The 20,077-nt window shown below is 43.0% G+C and overlaps 1 protein-coding gene across 2 annotated transcripts; it reads left to right on the top strand.

Annotated features, from left to right (window-relative positions):
• The first annotated feature begins 626 nt into the window (after positions 1-626).
• Positions 627-14,960, top strand: srl (sarcalumenin). 2 transcript variants are annotated; one of them, XM_070848653.1, is made up of 7 exons: positions 627-703; positions 9,140-9,238; positions 10,096-10,191; positions 11,030-11,065; positions 12,191-12,307; positions 12,875-13,108; positions 13,223-14,960. In XM_070848653.1, the coding sequence occupies exons 1-7, from the start codon at positions 643-645 to the stop codon at positions 14,032-14,034; spliced, it is 1,455 nt and encodes a 484-aa protein (XP_070704754.1). In that variant the 5' UTR covers positions 627-642; the 3' UTR covers positions 14,035-14,960. The 2 variants fall into 2 exon arrangements, with proteins under 2 accessions (XP_070704754.1, XP_070704755.1); XM_070848654.1 differs by lacking the exon at positions 11,030-11,065.
• Positions 14,961-20,077: the final 5,117 nt, after the last annotated feature.

Below are 20,077 nucleotides of genomic sequence, written 5' to 3'. Positions count from 1 at the left end.
GGTGAGAGTTAAATGAAAAGTTAGATGAGATGATTTATAGAAAAGATGAAAATAGGACCATTTCTCCATCTCTCCAAATCTGCCTAAAGCAACACCTCTGAAGTTCATTAATTCCCCTCATGTCGCGTCTGTTTACTTGCTACATCAACAGGTTCTTGCTTCATACTTACTGAGCGGTGTCAATGTATTCATCTAACTCTTGTAGAAAAAAATGTAGAACTTTTCCTTTAATGCTAATCCCCTCAGAGTCATATTAGACTGCTGATCTTAAACTAGTTTGCCTTTTAAGTCACAGTAAAATGTCCTATTCTTAGAAGAGTAATTTCTTTTAAAACATATACCTATTCTCAGACTCTGAAAAAACAAATTTTGTAAAATTATGGTCAGTGAGAAATACAGTCAGGTCTTGGTGCACTGATGCTGGGGCCCAAGCTGCAGCCTCTCCTAAAAGGAGATCAGCTGCTTGTATACGTAGACCCCCGTGGCATGCAATGACTACTGCAACACCTCGGCCACACAGATCTCAGCCCCTCCACCAGCTGACCCCCTCTGCGCTCCTCCTCTCCGCTCTGCATGCCCTTTAACCTTCCTGCCTCAGTATATATAGTCTGTGTGACTATCAGAGTTCTCCTGGCAGCCATCATGAAGGGTACAGTCTTGATCTGCTGTTTCCTCTCCCTGCTGCTTTTGCAGGCCACAGCAGGTAAGACTTTTGGTCAGAATGTCGTTCAGACATCTTTTGGGTTCCTCCTGTTTCATGTGGGGTGGTGCGCTGTGAGCGTGTGATATATTTGTGTACAAGTGCTGCAGATGAATGAAATAGTGATGTGGTGTAGGTTTAGAGGCTGGTTTAACGAATGCTTGATTGCTCTGGTAGCTTGATCATTCAGTGATTCAGAGGCTGCGATTCTGGCTGTTACAACCGTCAAAAGTAGGCAGTGCAGGTAGCTTGTGTTCATTGTGGGAGCAGCTTGGATGGGAATGGCACTGGCATGTAGAAGAAGAGTCTGTGGGGACAGTGACAGTCATACGGACACAAGTCGAAGATAGACAGAGACAGCCACAGTAATGTTACCCCGGTCTTTCTTCACCACCAAGCTGGACTATTTAAAATCTGTCACAGTTTATAATTAAACTCTTGGCACCATGTACAAAACAACAGATTTTTTTTTCTTTTTTAACTATCAAAATCCAAAACAGTCTATAATGCCTAACACTCTGGATCAATGAACAAGTGTCTTATACATTTCGGTGACTTTCCGAAGGCGAGCACTTGAGGATTATTCAAACTAGTGTTCAGCCTCTCCTGAGGACTGACAGCATGTCAGCTGTCCTAACGCATGGCACCAGCTGATGGAAAGTCTTAGTCTAACTAAGGGGAGAACAGCCACGTGGGATTTTTAGTCAGTTGTATTTTTGCATATATAGACTTGATCTCTTTGCTTTATTCTTGAGTTTGGTTTGGAAACCTACAGGGTGCAACACTTCCAGTGATGATAATCCACAGCATCATGAACTACAGGGATCATGGGAATCCTGCAATAAATATGATTTCATAGCACCCATGGAGTTCAAAGTCATAGTGACAACAACATCTCCCAGATTACCCATTCTTAAAATGCGGCCTGGTGTCTGGGTCTGGACTGGAGCGCTTGGCATTACCCTTGTCTGTCACCCTTGTCCGTCCTTGGGGTGGCGTTGAGCTCCACAGCCCGGGCCCAGGCCTCCATATTCCAGACTGCTGTCAGGTGTCTAAGATTGGAAGGCCTCCTGAAACCCTACACTGGTCGCTACAGTTCCTCCCTCTGCACGACTCCCCTTCCCTCCTGACTCCTCACCCCTCCCAGCCCCATGCTTCCCTTTAGATAGGCTGCACAGCTGCTGTCACTCTGCACTGTCACAATCGCAATTTATTCCCAGCAGTTGGCCTTATAGGGACATGCATTCTCCAGGCAGGAGGGGCCAGGCTTTGGCTGCAACTCATGCCTTCGCAGATGACTTCTGCAGGCCCATGCAGGTGTCTTTTGGTGGCCTCTGTTTCTGAATCTACTACATGTGCATAATGTGTATTGATTTTTTTTTTTTTTGCTGCAGAGCACACAGGTTTTGATTCCAATACCTGCAGTATGATAATCATGTAGGCAGTATGAGAATCATGAACTCCCTGCTCAGTGTGTAATTATTTGTGTTATTGATTAGTTTGATCGCTGTCAGGACCTCCATTGAGGTAGTTAACTCTGCAGAGAGGAGCACGGAGGGCAATTTCCTTCCAAAGGAACATCACATTGATTTGCTACCTTTTCATCATATGTTGTCTGACAGTCCTCAGCTCTTTCTAGTCCAAAAAGCAAAGACATTAAACTATGATTTAGTAGATTTTATGTGAGAAGTACAGCCGTAAGCAGCAGCAGAGTCTACATGTTGACATTTTTATCTTGATGCTGTGTAATACAATTCAAACCAATATGAAGACTGAAGTCAGTTGATTACATCACCAGCATCACTGAATTATTTGATTGCTTAGGATTGTCTACATTTTGATGTAAAGCAAGGACACCATGACTTTGGAAATGACTTTTATAATATTCATTGCTTTTTGTATTATTCAAAAGGCTGTTGGGTAGCAGTGTGAACACACCTTCAAGTGTTATAAGGCCTGTTCCATCTGCCAAGTCCCATCTGATGCCATAACAGTTCCTTTACTGTCATTTACCTGCAGCTGATAAATAACTTCTGTCTTTCGTGCCAAAGCATGGAGCAGAGGAGACCTGAGGTTTTAGTGGTATAAATGGCTCAACATACGTTACATGACCAATGTGACTCCATGATGCCGCTCACTTCCAGGGTGTTATGTGGGTCCGACACTGTTCAGTGTTGTCATGTAGGAGTAAACAGAGGTTACTATAGTAACTGTTGGGTTATTATAAGATTGCAAGAAACCCTACACTAACCACATCTTATGTAAATGGTGCTGATTGAACAAATGTGGATTGAAGCTGCATCCAAAGTCATACATGGGGTTTGAGTGTAAAAAAGGGTTCAAGAAAGCTTCTAATAAAATATAAAAAGTGCAAAGGTAATTACAGCATATTGCTAAAGAGAGCTGCTGACTCTTTTGACATACATATCACAGCCTCTTTGGGACCTTGATTAGTTCTTCACACCAGAGTGTTTATACTTGAGTGGTAACACTATCCATCTTCGATACAGTAAAAACATCTTTGGCCTCCTCGCTCTGCAAAGGGGAGAAATTTAAAAGCGCACTGTCTCCACGTGATCCCCTCTGATGGCATGTGGCATGTCTGGGACATCCCTACGCTGGTAGTAGTAGAAGGGACACACCAGTCATACTCAATATACTAAATACACACCCCTCTTTAAGACAAGCCCCCCCAGTCCCAAGGGCACCTGGCGTCCTTTTCCCGGCTTTTGGAGATGAGAGCAGGAATAGAGGCATCAGCTCAACACCTCAGCGTAAAGCGTCTTTGCCATTGCCCCTTTCATTGAGCCTCTCACTCTCTTTGTCTAGTTGTCAGTGACCCCTTAGAGGACTTACAATCTGAATGTGACTCACATCAGATGGTCTGTAAGGGTCAGTGACAACCCTAAAGTCAGTCAAATTTTTTGTTGTTTTATTCAATGTAAAACAAAATACACCAACACTTGGATCTAGGGAGTGGTCTCCCTTTACAGCACATAGTGCCAAAGTAATTGAGAAGTAGCCAAGACTTCATTATACTTTTGATTGATCTGCATTTCTTGTGCAAAATGCCTGACAAAGACAGTTGTAACAGTCACAAGAAAGCCCATAATGTAATTTCTTTACCAAGTACCAGCACTGGTACAGTAGCTCTCACCTAGTTAGCCTGCATATTACATAGTCAGCTCTGAGGGATGTGGGTGTCTCTGAGTCTCCACACTGACTAACAGTCAAAACCTTAAAATAGGAGGCAGCCATTCTGCCCCCTCCAGTGTCCATCCTCTGACCCATTGTGGGTCTATTTTTGAGCATGGGGGAGTACTTGGTCCACAAGCTGTGCCACCTGTTGCCATTCGTGGCCTCTTCTCACCATGCACTGCACAAGCTCTGCTGACTGCCCTCACACCGCTGACCCTTGCTAGAGGAAGAATCATGTGCATTCTTATAGTTATAGGTTTATGTCGTATTCATCACACTTTATTTTTGGTGAAAGCTACATGTAGTGTCCTTGCAAAGTGAGCTAGAAAATTCGCCCGTCTGCCATATTTGCCATATAGCCCTTGGTATTTTACAAACGAGGGATGATTTGGCATCATTGTCTACTATATTTGCATTCGAAAGAAATCAACGTCTCTGCGTGGATCTTTCCACTGGAACCTCCTGGCTTTCACTTAAGGTAGTCTGAATCCCCCTGTGCTCAGGATAAATCCTCTGACTGGGGGGTTCCAGGCCTGCTGCCCTCATCATGTTCACTTTAATTCAATTTACCTCCACTGTGCTGCAAGCAGAACACGATCCTGGGGTTTTACACGTACACAGATGCTCAATATATATATCCAGTGTAAAAGTGCATGACTGCAGAAGTACACAGTGAAGTCTGCATAAGAACATATTACACATTAGCGTAATCCCTGACTGTATGCTTACATTAAATAATACATTTTCTTCGGTTCAGCATGTAATTTCTAGCAAATTCAATTTGAGGTATGTGCTTTTAATTGTCTGAATTTATTGACAGCTCTCAAACTATATTGTTTATTAATTTGTCTCCATTTCATGTGAACGTTCTAGTGCTGCATTTTAATAATGGATAGTGATTGGCTCCACAATTTGGGATGTCACAAACTATGCTCTTGTAGCCGCACAGATAGCTCAAATTTCAGGGCAGTACAAATCCTGCCCCCCTCAGCAGAGTAACACAAGTCCCCACCAAGAGCATTCAGCTTTGAAGCCAGTTTGACATAGTGGCCAAACCGTGTAAGTACAGCAATGGCGTCTGTCACAGGACACCATTTGGTCCAAACAGATTTTCCATGAACTTACATTCAGTGCAAATCAGTGAATATATGCTGTTGAACATCACAACCCCTGTGGTATGATTCCTTTCACTGTCGGAAATTGATCCATTTAGTCTGATAATATTTGAAAAGTCAAGAAGAGCTGCATGACACAACCATTCTGTCCCCATTCAAGTTAGCAGAGGACTAAGTTAGTCAGCTCAAGACACAAGTGCAAATGTTCTATGGGCTCCTCAATGAGGCAGCCTGGTTGTCCACGTGTGGAAGATCGTGTGGTAATTTTATACCTGGGAAATTGACTTTTTTGGCTTAATACACTAATGAGCAACTTTCATAGGAATGCCTCCAACACTGTGTGCAGTTCTCTTTATGCATCTATGGAGTAATGTGAACTTGTGTTTATACTTATGTGTACCTTTATAGTGAAATTCAAATATCTGATGAAAGTAGAAGTGGTCTTTAAGCTTGAGCAATGTACTCTTACAATATTTGATAGACATTCTTTCGGATAATTGAAATGCTTCCACACAAGGATCTATAGCTGAGGCATGACTTGCCCACCTGCTGAGGCTGTGGTGGGCTTAAATCACCAACATTCCTACTGGATGTGCTGATGCCACCAGAGTGTTTCTCCAAACTGTGGGAGGGTTGTGTGGCAACGGGCTCACTGAGGACACATGGTCCTGGGCACAGATGTCCGGGGTTCAACTCCCTTGGCGCCTGCAGGGTTAATTTTTAGAGCTGATGCAAGTCCCGCCCTCCGCGGGCAACACTACCTCTCTGATCTTTGCAGACTTCTGTCCCCGAGCTTCCATCGGGGATTGACTGGATTGGAAGGTGTTAACACGTTCACAGCAGTTAAGGCGCACTCAAGAGGCTAGTGTTAAAAGACACGACTCCTCTGAGTGTTGAGTCAAGTTTCAGATGCTTGAGTAAGCTTTGCGGCCTGTAGTGACAGACCTGCTACATTGAAGAGATGAGATTTGCTCCCCAAAAGCCACAAGTGGAATCCACCTCAGTGTCCTCTGAAAGTTGAATTCTCACACACTGAGGAAAAAACTCTTCCTCACTATGCAATTCATCTCATCTTGAACCAAATCTTTTCTAAGTGTTTGTTTTTGCATGTTGCACGGGCATGTAGCGATTGCAGGCATCCTACTGTACCTCCATGAGAAAACTCATTGAGAATAAAGACCAAACGTGTAGCCTCTTATACATTTAATTTCTTTGTGATATTTATAGATTAGTTACTGAATCTTTTTAAGCACTGTCGCATCACTCATACCCTCCTTTTATTCTGGCTTCTAAACTTTTGGCCTCTCTTATTCTTGCACCGTGCTGGGAGCAACATTACACAGGATTATTTTTAGCAGGTTGACTCGGGGAGAATCAGCAGTCCTGATTTGTTCTTTTACCAGCAGTGTGTGTCACTGCTGCCACACTGCAAAGGAGCAACTGTTGGCATCTCAGTTAAAGTGTGAGCCACACGATACGTCATTGTGGAGGGTCTTTTACAGTCTCTATATTAATGTTAACATGTCCACTAAGCACTCCTTTTGGCTTTCTGTGGTGTCATATGCTATCAAATCACTTGACTGATTGAAAGTCCTCCCAGCATTATTTCATGAATGAGGAATGAACACTTTCTATCTCAGCTACAGTTCGCCGACAACTTCACTGACCCAAGTTCATTTTATTGAATGCAAACCTATTTATACTTTAAAGACCATTGCTTCATACATATAAACAAATTTTCTTCAGGCTTGTAAACAAATAGGACTCCGGATGATGATGATTTGATGCACTGATGTAAGTTTTGGCCAAAGCAGCGTGCCACTCTGACTCTTGGCCAGAAACACTAGAAGGCATTGACTACATGGCCAGTGGCTGTAGTCCATGATAGGGTGCAGGATGCCATGACAGTGCTGCCCTGTGAGAGGGTGCAGTTTTCTCACACTGATTTACAATATACATGTTTGTGTAGACTAGAAATAAATCTAGTCTGAGGAGCAATTTAGCGCCATGGCTGAAGATTGTGAAATTTGCAGAGTGTTTTAAAAGTAAGATACAAACAAGCACTCGTTAGTGGGTAATATACGATAACCGAATATTTGGCGAAATGGTCATTATGATTATGCCACTAATAACATCTCTCCGAAACACGATTAATATGTTACAAACACTAATGGATGACAGTTAAGTTTTTGCAAATGAGTAAGCACTACATCTAAGAATTTGGTGTAGATGCCGAAAGTGGGGCTGTGGAGAGTATGGAGAAATACAGACGTATGTGGACAGTGTTTATTTGACTTAATATTGTATCTCTGTGAACCTCCTGACCTGTGCTGCTTGTATCCAGACAGAACCCTCTTGCGAAGAGTGCTGGTATCTGTATAAAAAATACACCACCCTTGCAACCTTGGATGTTACTGCACACCGCTGCAGAGACGTGTTGCCTTGCCAGTCACCAGCAGAGATCAGAGGGAGGTGCCCTGGGCAACAACTTTTCATTCTTTCTGATCCTCCACACGGGTCTTTTCATCTGAACATAGTGTACTATTAGTTTTACGAGACTGTAATGTTGAAAAGGAGGAGGTTATATCAAACTTTCAATCTTGTTTCATGATCAAGATTTATTTTGAAATATGGAAATATGAATTTAGCTGGGCTGTGCTGACAGGAATTATCCAGATGATGTGTTTAAATAACAAGATCAATATTCAGATGATGCCATGTGTTTTACACAGTCTGATTTACAAAATACAAATGACTGCACTTAATAATCCCTACAGCTGCTATCAGCTTTAATATTCCACTAACATGCTGTAAATACCTTTTAAATTCCATAACATCTCTATTAGGGGACTGTCAGGATGCTTGGATACTAGGACCCATAACACCCCAGGGCATGAAAGTGTGAACCGGGAAGATTTCCCAACTGCCCCTATATATAGATCATAGCCGTAGCAGGTTTGTCTGAAGCAGGGCTGAGCGGGAGGCGTTACAGAGAGGCCTGTTCTGAGGCCTGGGCACACAAGGACAGGCCCGACAGCGCGATAAGTCTGTGATAGGTGGGTAAATATAGAAGAGAAAAGACAGAGGATTGCACATCATTGTCTCATTGTGCATATTACTGATGGGAACACTCAGTCCAGCTCTGAGTTCTCCCCCCATCCGTTATGAAACTGGGGAAGTCCCTCTCTGTCTGTCTCCCTTATCTTTGCTGTTGCTATAAAGCCCATGGTGATGCCAAACAAATGTCTTTGTCTGTTTATTTTCAGCGTTTGCTTTCTAAATTAAGAGCTGATTGTACTAACAGCTGTGATCTAAGCAATCTGATACGTTCAAAAGTGGACATGACACACTGATGAGCGGATATGTTCTCTTATATTCTCTCTTTCTCTCTCTCTGTCTCTCCACATACACACACACTATGGGGGGTGAGTCATCAAAATACCATAGGCATGCATTCTGTGGGGTGCAAAATATCTAAGACAATTTGGGGGAAAAAATCACCAAATGTAATCTATGTTCATTGAAGAAAGCCACTCAACAACATTAGACTTGCTCCAAAGCCCCTTAAATTCATGAAAATACACTTTGTTGAAAACCATGAGATTTTCTCACCCTTTTTGTGGATTTGTTTAGTGCAAACGGGGAGTGAAGTTAGGTCCTGTTATTCCCAATGTTGTCATGTTCAAAGCAGAAATATTAAGTGGTATACAGTGAAATGATTGAGTGGATTTCTCTGTGGCCTCTGCACAGGTTTTGCACCTGCAAGACACATTAAAGTATGTCCTCCACACTGTAATCATCAATTACTGTCAGTATTCATGCATTGTTGGTTCTCATTCAGTGCAAACATTTTAAGGTGCTCTTGTGCAGTGAACACTGTTAAGGTTTTGTATTTGCAAAGCTAATGGTGAGACAGAGGTGGATGGAAGTGAGGATGACACAGAGACATTTAGTGCACAAAGCTCAGGCAGCATTTGATCATGAGACGGCTTAAATATCCGCTATGTCTGAACTGATATTGGCATCCAATGCAAAACTATCAACCAGCATTTAGTATCAATCATCTCTGTGTCACACTCACTGACGACTTGGGCCAAGTTTAATTTTGTCAATGTTGTTTTTGCAGAAGAGGAGGAAGAAGAGTTCACCTCCGTCCTCAGAGACAGATCTCACATTGACGAGACGCTGCGACTTGCGGCTGAGGAAAAAGCAGGAGACTATGCAGGTGAGGCTCACCTACGCTACATCTGTGTGAAGTTAGCTCACTGAAACATGTTACTGACGGCTCTAACTTTCATTGAATCCCTTTCCCTGGTGTCTTGTTGGTTATTAGTGTGTGTGTGTGTGTGTGCTAAAACAGAATCATGCATTAGACCAGTGATTCTGAACCTGGGGGTCAGGAGCCCTTCAAGGGGTCAGAAAAATTTGAAAATACCCCATGCACAGCAGGGCTTCTCTCCTGGGTGGCATTGGATAAACCACAGAAGACCCAAAAGTCAATATTCATTGTGTTTAACCCTTTATAGGACACTCATTGAAATACTTAGTTTTGTGAGTTTTTCAAAAAAATTTCAATTTCATAGTGAAAATCAAGGTCAATGAAGTTACCATATATGGTTTCTTGCTGGTCTGTCATGTAGCCTGACTGTCTCTGATTGGCTCGGAGAAATCTCGTAGTTCTACTGCCTCATGGTGAGACAAGGGGCGGCATTTTGAACTCCCACTTAAGTTACCAAATATGGTCCCTTGCCCGATAAAGGGTCAAGTAATAACTAATTCATCAAAGGTGTTGTTCACTCCATCTTGTTTTTGCTGGTTCTCAGATTGGAACTCCTTGCAGCTCAGCGATATATGAAACATGTGACAAGGAGTCCCAAGTAGATATTGCTTCATTCTAAGGGGTCATAATGTAAAAAGGTTGGAAATCTATTATTTAGAGGTGAGCCATAGTGCTGGAGGAGTGCACTCTGTGCTCAAGAGAAATTTAGAAAATTCTCTCCCTTCTCCTCCATCGTGACCTATAAAATTGTCCCCCTGTCTCTTTTTAAATCGCTCTTTCCTTTCTTTCCTCTTGTCCTCCAGCGGCTCTGGAGAGGTTGCGGAAGATCTACCATACATCCATCAAGCCGATGGAGCAGGCCTACAAGTACAATGAGCTGAGGCAGCACGAGATCTCAGGTATCAGAGAGGCTTCGGCTATGTCTGCGCTTTTGTTCTGATGTGTGGGTTTTTCTGTTTGGGTTGCTTTGGTGACTGATTTGTTGACTTGTTTGTACACATACATCATCCTCACACCATCAACCAATACATAACAGATAGATAGACTTCTTGTTTTTTTCATTTTTTTCAAGATTTCATCGTGTGTTATTATCTTTCCTTGGGCTCTCAGACTTTTAATTAGAAACACACACGTCTGGTAATGATATATGTATTTATATTATCAGCCCACACTGAAATCAGTCATTTTCCTAAAACATCTTTAGGAATATTTTGGATTATTCGTCTAAATACCTCTATTCATGCTACATTTCCCCCTTTTTTTCCCTCTTAATTTTTTTCTCAATACCTTGCACTGTTTCTTCACAGTAAGCTCAGCACTTCAAGCTTCACACTGAACTGCCAAAACTCTACTTCCACACAATGAATTAAAGCTCGCCCTCTTGTGGCCTGACACGCTTGGCATGCATGCGGAGTTGTCGAACACCTCTTGTATCAGGCCTCTAAATGAACTTTTATTCTTTTGTAGGTGAGACTAAAAACACTACAGAAACAAAAAAGAATCACTGCACTGCCAGACCACAAAGACACACCGTCTATTTGTAGGCGGACATGTTTGACATATTAGGTCAAATATGGGATTAGATCTCCCACCCTATTCCTCCACATTGTTACTCTACCCCTCCTTGTTTCTTCTAGAAACCTCACACCCTCACTCCTCACTCTCCTCCACCTCCTGTTTCCTTCATTCCTCTGTACTCCACCCTCTCCTGCCCTTCCCCGTCCCCTCATCTAACAGCCTACCCCGGACGAACCCTGGGGGACTCAGCCACAGGTGGGTGTGGGTGGGGCTTACCCGTGCATGGCACTGCCTGAAGTGCTCAGCCCCTTCCTTCCCCCTTCATTTGTCCTTGTACAACTGTGAGTCACTTAAATCTGTATAAATACTCTTTGTGGGTTCAAAATTTCAAGCATGTTTCAGGTTTGTTTACACCCGATCAATAGATGAAAGGCTCAACCTTATCAGAATATCTCATGTGAATCAAAGCCGATCTACTCTGCTCCAATTCCATCAAAAATTTAAAGAACTATAAATTCTAAAATAACTTCATATATTTTAAGCTTGTCTGTGATATTGTGTAAATTGAGAGACTAAGCATTAAGTTGTGTAGTTTAGGTGTAAAATACATGGAGGGGGTTGCATGTGCAGTTCTGGCTTTAGCAAAGGACACACAGGGTGGTCAGTGATCAGCTGGGAGTGATCTGACCGACTCTTTGTCACACATTGTTCTTCTTTTTTTTAACCATTTTAAAAGCAGCTAGCAGTAGGGGTGGTTAGTTTGATTTTTATATTTTTTTTTGTGATGACATTTTTTAGAAAATACTTTTCCTCCTCACCCTCTGTTGAATTCATTCAGGTGTGGGCCAGCAGGCTATTAAAGAAGTCTCCTGCACCTTACCACCCACCCACATGTCCACTCACAACACACATGGCAGCTTGTTATGAGCTTGCTCTGGAAGCGTTGCCGTGTCAGAGTGATGGCACTGCTTTGTCGTGTGTCACTGAGATGTGGCTGAAACTTTTCTTATGCTATTAAACAAGTCTAACAGCTTCAACATCTTTCTTTTTATTTCTTTTCTCAGCCTCACAAAACATTCCTCAGTGCTCTGGATTGAGAGTGACAGTGCTTCCTGGTGTCTCTCACACTGTAAAAGTATAGTTCATCCAAAACACAGCCCTTTATTGTAGGCAGATGGATTGTTGTTTTGGTGAAACTATCCTTTTATGAGGCACAAAAGGAAATAGAGACTGTCGCAAACACTGGCTTCTTTTGGAGACATGCCAACACTGAACAGCCCGGGGTTCACATAAATTTGTGATGAACCTGTCGGGTTATTTTTTAAATCATTTAGCCATCCTGCTGAGATGTTAATACTGTTGTTTCCTCCCGCCCAACAGATGGAGAGATTACCTCCAAACCCATGGTTCTGTTCCTGGGACCCTGGAGTGTAGGGAAGTCCTCCATGATCAATTACCTCCTGGGCATGCACGACAGCCCCTATCAGCTCTATACAGGTACGCTGCACAGATTTTCTTTTTAAATTAGCAATAACCACCGTTTAATGTTGTCATTATTTGAACCACAATCCAATAAGGATGAAGACACCCTAAAACATCATCATAAATCTACACGACCATTAGAGAGGCAGCTGCCTTATCTACATGTTACAGGGCTCAATGACTACATGCAAGAATGTCTTTGTGGTTATCAAGTGGGTCCGAGATTTTGTTGAATTAGATCCATGACATTTTAAGAAGGTGCATATGGGATTTCTGACAATTTAGCACCACTGCTCAATTTATTTAATGTGGCTGTAATCAATACGGCAATGTTTTAAAAGACAATGTGAAAGACGTGGCTAGAAACAGAAATCCAAATGAACGCTGTTGAGGTGTAAATAACAAACTGTTTGGTAAACTTTTCTCCATATCAGCTTAAAAGGTGATGATATGTCTGTGTTGTGAAAAAATCAATTATTGCAGGTTTAACCATGTCCCCGGTATATACACGTCTCCCTCACCTATGTCTTGATATCATTCTTGCTGATCTCTCCCTCTTTTTTTCCATCAATTTGTCTTCAGGAGCTGAGCCTACTACCTCTGAGTTCACTGTAATTATGCACGGGGAGAAGATCCGCTCTGTTGAGGGTATTGTCATGGCAGCAGACAGCTCTCGGTCCTTCTCTCCCCTGGAGAAGTTTGGCCAAAACTTCCTGGAAAAGCTGATCGGTATTGAGATGCCCCACAAGCTGCTGGAACGTGTGACTTTCGTGGACACACCAGGAATCATTGAGAACAGGAAGCAGCAAGAGAGAGGTTAAACAGAGTTTTACCTTCAGTTTGCAGATATTCACAAACCACAGTTCTAATACAAAGCAGCTGGCTGCATCTCTGTATTTAGTGGTTTACGTGTTCTTTTCTTCCATCCAGGTTACCCTTTCAATGATGTCTGCCAGTGGTTCATTGACCGTGCTGACCTGATCTTCGTAGTGTTTGACCCCACCAAGCTGGACGTAGGCCTGGAGCTGGAGATGCTCTTCCGGCAGTTGAAGGGTCGCGAATCCCAAATCCGCATCATCCTAAACAAGGCTGACAACCTGGCTACCCAGGACTTAATGAGAGTCTACGGAGCGCTCTTTTGGAGCTTAGCCCCCCTAATCAATGTGACTGAACCCCCCCGCGTCTATGTCAGCTCCTTCTGGCCATATGACTACGCACCTGACACTAGCCGTGAACTCTTCAAGCGAGAGGAGATCTCCCTCCTGGAAGATCTGAACCAGGTGATTGAAAACCGCATGGAGAACAAAATTGCCTTCATCCGCCAGCACGGCATCCGTGTGCGCATCCATGGCCTGCTGGTAGACCGTTACGTCCAGACCTTTAAGGAGAAGATGAGCTTCTTCAGTGACCCCGAACTAGTCTTCAAGGAGATTGTGGACGACCCAGACAAGTTCTACATTTTCAAATCCATCCTAGCCAAGACCAACGTCAGCAAGTTTGACCTGCCCAACCGCGATGCCTACCGTGACTTCTTTGGCGTCAACCCGGTCACCAACTTCAAGCCTCTGACGGCTCAGTGCTCCTACATGGGAGGCTGCCTGCTGGATAAGATTGAGAGGGCAATCACCAATGAGCTGCCTGCCCTTCTGAGCAGCATTAACTCTGGCAAGCAGCCTGGCCTGTCCTCCTGCGAAGCAACTGGCTGTGGTGAGAAGCCAAAGAATCGCTACCGGAAGAACTGAGGAAAATAAAATAACTTGAGCAGGGGAAGTAAGAAGAGAAGGGGTCTGGCAGAAGCCAACCCTGCTTTTTTCAGATCACCTGGAGGAGGAGACAGAGGAGAGGAGATTAGTGTTTGTTTTTTTTCCTCAGGAGAATATGGGGAGGTGCATTTAGGGACTGTGGGAATGAGGCAGATAGAGGGAAGGAAGGGTCATTGTTTGATGAGGCAGCTTAAGGACACAAGTGCTGAAGAGATGAGAACATGCCATTGATCACTGAGTTTTGTTAAAATACACTCCCTCCTCTCTACCTTGCACAATCACAATGGACTGTCTAGGATTTTGGGATGGGGGAAATGATGTGAAGAAGCTCAGAAATGGAAAAAAGAAAGTAAAAATAAAAAATTGTAAATCCTGAGACTGAAAACAGTCATATACCAGCTCCCTTGTATGTGAATAAAATGGGGAAAAGTGGAAACAGGAGTTGCAAATTTGTGTTGTAAAATCTTGATAATTGCATTGCAGAAAGTCATTTCCATAATTTTCAGAAGTTTTGAAGTAGCCTTTTTGTGGGTGCTATACAAAGCCTTTGTGTTTGGGTCGCCACCCAAACCTCTGCTTATGATAAATATTAACATTGCATGGTAGACGTCACATCTTATTTAGCAGATGCATGCATTTCCTTCTAACGTAAAGTTTAATTTCCACATGTAACTGAAAGCTGAACCAGCCCTGCCATGCAACAGATGAGGCCTTTTTTTCTCTAGTTTTATACGCTCATCGGTCCTGGTTGTTGACAACCTGTGAAATGAGCAATATGATAGAAGCAGAGATCAGGGTTCAAGGGTCAGAGTCTTGGTGGGTATATTCATTCTGCTTCACTTCTTGACTGATCTTTCTGTCTCTGCTTGTGTCTATAAATTTGCCACTCTTTGGCAGAAATTCAATATTGTGTTATGATTTTTTTTTTCCTTGAACAATAAGCTTCCCAGCTGTTTTTTTTTTTTTTTTTTAAAGCTGAATGACCATAAAAAATAACACATGAAGGATGTGTTTGGATTATAGCTGTCTCTAGACGATTCTTCTGCCATTTATTCTGCAGGTTAGAACGCTATTTATTGATTTTTCTGTGTAAACTTTCCAAAGGGGCATTGAAGTAGGCTAAGTATGTGTACTGAACAATCATGCTATACAATTTTACAAACATCACAGCAAGATTGTGATAGTGGACCTCTGTGATAGTGAATTTCTGAGGTTTCAAAAAGTGGGCTGGAGGACTTGTGAATTGACCCCTGACCTCTGTGGAAAGAAGGAAGCCCCAAAAGTGACCTTTACACCTGTAATGGTTTTGCAGAGATATATGTCATAGCTGCAAGTTCTTATGTAAGCCTACCTCAATAAACTCCCCAGGAGTATGGCATGGCAAGAATTGTTTAAAATAGTTTGACATTTTGAAGCGTAAACCTATTGGACATGGGACAAATTCCTCAAGAAATTTCTCTCAAGAGACGTTTCTCTCAAGAGACGTTTGTTACAATACTCCTCCCTAAAACTGCAATGTGGTGCTTTTACATTGTGGTTTTTGAATGGATTAAGCAAACAAGATATACTATGCTAATTGGGGAGCTTTAGAGTCTTCCCTTTGTTTCCAGTCTTAGCTAAGCTAACCAGCTGCTGGCTACAGCTACACCGTGCAGACATGAAAAAAGTTTCAAACTACCAAAATGTCAAACTACTGCTTTAAAGTTTGAGTCCTAAATCATCAGAGAACAGGTAAGTGGTAATAACTGCAGCTCCAAATAAAGTTAACTCTATGCACTACCAGTTCCCTCTCTGTCCTCCCTCACTAACCCAATAGCAAAGAGTGTTTTTCTAAACTAAAATCTGAAGCATAGTGAAAAAGTAAAGAAATCTAACAAAATGAATCTCACATTTGCTTAATTTTCCATTTTTTTCTTTCTTTTTTTGTTGAGTGTGAGCGCTCCACTGGATGTGTTATGTTTACACTGCAGATCCAGAACATGCCCACTAGAGAGTGCTGTGTAAGAGTGTAAAAAGTTAAACAGACCACTAACTAGCGCTCATCATGGCAACAGTTCATAGTGGGGGTGATAGCTTGAGCTAATGACGTTGTGTGGTTGTGCTTTTGGTGTATTTCGGTATCAGTTATCTTAATTTACCTGTGAATTAGATCTGGAATGGATGTGTGTCCCATTAAAGTAGCTTTTGATTCACTCTTTTTTGTTTTGGTATAAAATTTAAATTAATCTTGATAAGTTTGATCATCAAGAATAAAGATTTCTGATTGACTAGGAAGTGAAACTTTGTGGTTATTCTAATAAAAGGATTAACCCCTAACATGGAGGAGCCAAACAAGAAAACATTCATTTCATTTCCTTCTTTTTCTCCGTCTCTCCGCCTCTCACTCACAGCTCTCTGTCACAACTCTGCCCACATTCATGTCCCTGTTTCTTCTCTCACTGTTTCACCTCATGGTCTTCAGAATATTCTGAAGCTCCAATATCTCAGTTTTGAGTTTGAAAGGATGAGTTTATCCGGCAGCTGCAATGCACCAACAGTTTGTCGTGACTTGAAGTGGGGAGGGGTGTGTGTGTATGTGCTGGATGAAGTGTGTATATATTGTGGGTACGAGTGCATGCATTGCAAATTTGCTGGAGTTTTGATAGTTGGGCACCGAGACTTCACAATGACAATAGCAATACTGACTGAAACCCACATGTGTGGGATTTAAGTCTGTGAGAGTGTTTGCACTCTTCCTCCAACAGATGAACTAACTTGCAAATAGAAAATAAGTTTGAAGTTGATAAGTACTCTAACACAAAGCCAATGGCCAATAAAGGACAATTAGACACAGGAGCTTTATGGAACAACAATATCCTTTTATACACTGACTTTTCCCAGAAACCTGCTTTGTGAGCTTGAAAAAAAATATTTAAATAATACTTCTTATATTTCTTTAAGTAAGGATCAAACAAAACAGCCATACATCACAACATAATAAGCACGTAGCATACAGGTGCACAGTGTGCAGCGACGTACACACAGGCACACATGATCAATATTTTTTTTCAGATTTATGTATCTGCTGAGAAAGTCTTGTGCTCTGAAACCTGACAGTTCTCTTTGTTATGCAAATCAGCCCTGACTTGGAGTGGCCCCAAAATTCAGCACAGTAAATCACCCGCCGATTCTAAATGTGGAGTCTTTTCATTCGTCTCATAACTTTTGTTGTACTCCTACATGCAGGTGGAATGCAAGAGGGCGTGCAAAGTCCCTCTTGGGGATCCTCTCAATGTACAATTCAACTGCGAAGCCACTGTAGTGTATAAAGGGCTGCTGTTTCTCTCAGGGTAGTGAACAGAGAATAAAGCAGTAAAGGTTCCTCCAGGTTATACTAGACTGCTGTGCATACTGTAGGATGATATTGTCCCATCCCTGAAAAGTCAGCTTTTATCATCTTGATGGTGCAGTAATATTGCAGTTTGCAATTCTGAATTTAGTCACTAATAATAACCTTTATTTAACCCAATATTTCTACTACATTTGGACTGAGCACCTGGAGTAGTTTATAACCTTGTGTAGCCTATTAAATGTTGCCTAATTATAGCTATTCCCTTTTCCTCCACTCTCAGTTTTTCCTCTGCTATCGTCCAAAGGCAGATGATGACACCCATAGAAATTAAAGCAGAGTGTATTCTCACTGTAGAGGGTGCAGTGGTGGATGAGACAAAAAGGTGGAGGGGCTGCATGGGAAAGTAAAGGGGGAGAAATGGATTGGGGGTGGGGTAAGGAGTGGGTTCGTTGTGTGTGAGACGTCTCCACCCTTCCCCAAACGCGCGCTCGTCACCTTTCGGTCTCTTTCTTTGCCGAGTGCGTGCACGTAGCTCGGCTGCACCCCTCCCCTCTCATCAGTAGTCAGTCCTTCTTGTCCTCCCCTCTGCTCATTTAGCACAGACAGCATAGTCAAGATACCGGTAGCCACCAAAAACGGAAGCACATAAATATTCTTCAAATTAAACCTTTAATTTTTTTTTTGTTTGTTTTAAATCACCTTTTTTGGGTTGAGGCTCAAATGTTGTAGAAGCACCTGAACACAAATGTGTGGTGCAGGTGAAGCCCCACACAGTCTGAGTCCACGCTGACTCAATGTGGCTTCCCAAATAGGTCATTGCTGTTTAGCCTACTTTTCACACATTTGCCACTGCTGTTGAGCAGCAGGTGGGATGTTTTTCCTCCAGCTGGACAGAACATTTTTCAGAAAATCTGGAAAATAGCAGTGGTAAATGCACGGTTTATCATAGTTTAGTTTAAGAAAAATAGATGCTGAGCTTGTGCAGTCATCAAAACTAAGGCCCAGGTGTATATTTGATGGTTTCATTAATGGCTCTGATTAGGACAGGGGCTTTGGTCCTCCTGTGTTTGGCAATGTAAACTGCAGATTTGAATAGAGAGATAAATAGCAAAAGCCTACAAAGACCACAATACCTTCTTTAGCTACACAATAAATGTGACGCCACTGAAGCGCAGTCTGGTTTCAGGAATAATAGGTCAGTAAATACGCGCAGGATTTTATTTTGAAAGAAAAAGACGGAAATTACCTTTATTTTTTCTAGTGTGCTTCACACGCACACACACACATACACACACACACACACACACACACACACTCTGTCTGTCTCTCCTCACACACGTACACTCGCTCGCACACACACACACACACACACACACATTTCTCGGGGCTGGACGGCTGTCAGCGCGCAGAAGATGGTGGCGGCTGCGGCCACTGCGTTGCCCACCGCGCCTGGATAACGCAAACAACATCTCACGCAGGTGCCGTCGCTGCTGAGGCGCGCAGATGATGGTCAGATAGCGGAGATAAGACAGATCTCATCTCTCTGTGGACGATGCAGGGAATGGAAAGGCTGGACAATGCAGCAGCCCTAATCCATCACATTTGTCCTGGATTAAAAGGGAGTTATTTGGCGGTGTGAAGGCATTCTCTGGTGTATCCCGTGCAATTCAATTAAAGTGGCTGGATCAAGGCAGCACTCCGCTCTGACCTGTGGGACTGTTGGTGTTGGGGGTGGGGATGGAGGGGGGGGCGTGGAGCGGAGGTGGAGACCTTTTAATTAGCCCGACTCTCTCCGGGCTTTCGTGGTCTGCCATTTAGAGGGGGACTGAGCTGCCGTGGGCAAACTTTACCACAGAGAGGAGGAAGGTCTGGACGACACTTCTTAGTAGTCTGCTGGAGGCTGCGTTTTGGGGTTTTTTTCTCAGCTGTCCGGTGGACACAGAATATACAGACAGGAACCGGCATGGGCAGGATATCTGGACAGTCTGGATATTTTCTCAGAGTGCACTGTGACGATGAATTGGCGACATTTGGTGTGCCTGTGGATACCAAAGCAATAGACTGGTTGGTGCATGTCATTTTGGAGAGCGTGCTTACACACGAGCCATTGACAGCTGAGCTGTTGCACTAAAACCAAACAGTTTATTTGGGTATCGGGTCTCATGCATTTGTCTCCTGCAGACCTGCGTGCACACGATCCCCTCTGGGTTTGGAGGTGGTGGAGACTCCGGAGCAGAAAGTCAGGAAAGGACGGGGCTCTGTCCACGGAAACAGTCGCCATCAGGCCCTGCAGCGAGGAGCATGTGGGTCTAAATAAAAGCTCTGATGGCAGCTTTTGCGCCCATGTTCCCGATATCTGGACTTGATCTGCGCCTTAAGATTAAAAGTAAACAGCAGATGTCGAGTCAAGGCAAACACTGCGGAGGATGCGTCTTGGATGAAGTTTTGCTCAGACCTGTAAACAACACGTGGTTACGTTGTGGAGTTATTACTGTATATTCCCAGTGAGACGGAAAACTCAATGGATAAGCAGCGATGGACATGCACCAGCAATGAAGTATACTGACAGCAGATAACACAGTTCAACTGGATCTGATTTCACACTCACTCATGCTTATGGGTGATCACAATTCCTGAAGAACCCCTTTTAAAGCTGTTTCATCCCTTCTTTTTCAGCTTTTCCCTTCAAGC

This window comes from Pempheris klunzingeri, chromosome 17 (assembly GCF_042242105.1).
Source record: "Pempheris klunzingeri isolate RE-2024b chromosome 17, fPemKlu1.hap1, whole genome shotgun sequence".
NCBI lineage: Eukaryota > Metazoa > Chordata > Actinopteri > Acropomatiformes > Pempheridae > Pempheris > Pempheris klunzingeri.
This window is presented reverse-complemented; position numbering and strand designations above follow the sequence as displayed.

Bases quoted from the DNA above. Each gene is read 5' to 3' on its own strand.
- srl (XM_070848653.1), top strand. From the start codon at position 643: ATGAAGGGTACAGTCTTGATCTGCTGTTTCCTCTCCCTGCTGCTTTTG. The intron at 10,192-11,029 runs GTATCAGAGAGG...CTCATCTAACAG, and splicing joins GAGGCAGCACGAGATCTCAG to CCTACCCCGGACGAACCCTG. The intron at 12,308-12,874 runs GTACGCTGCACA...ATTTGTCTTCAG, and splicing joins CCCCTATCAGCTCTATACAG to GAGCTGAGCCTACTACCTCT.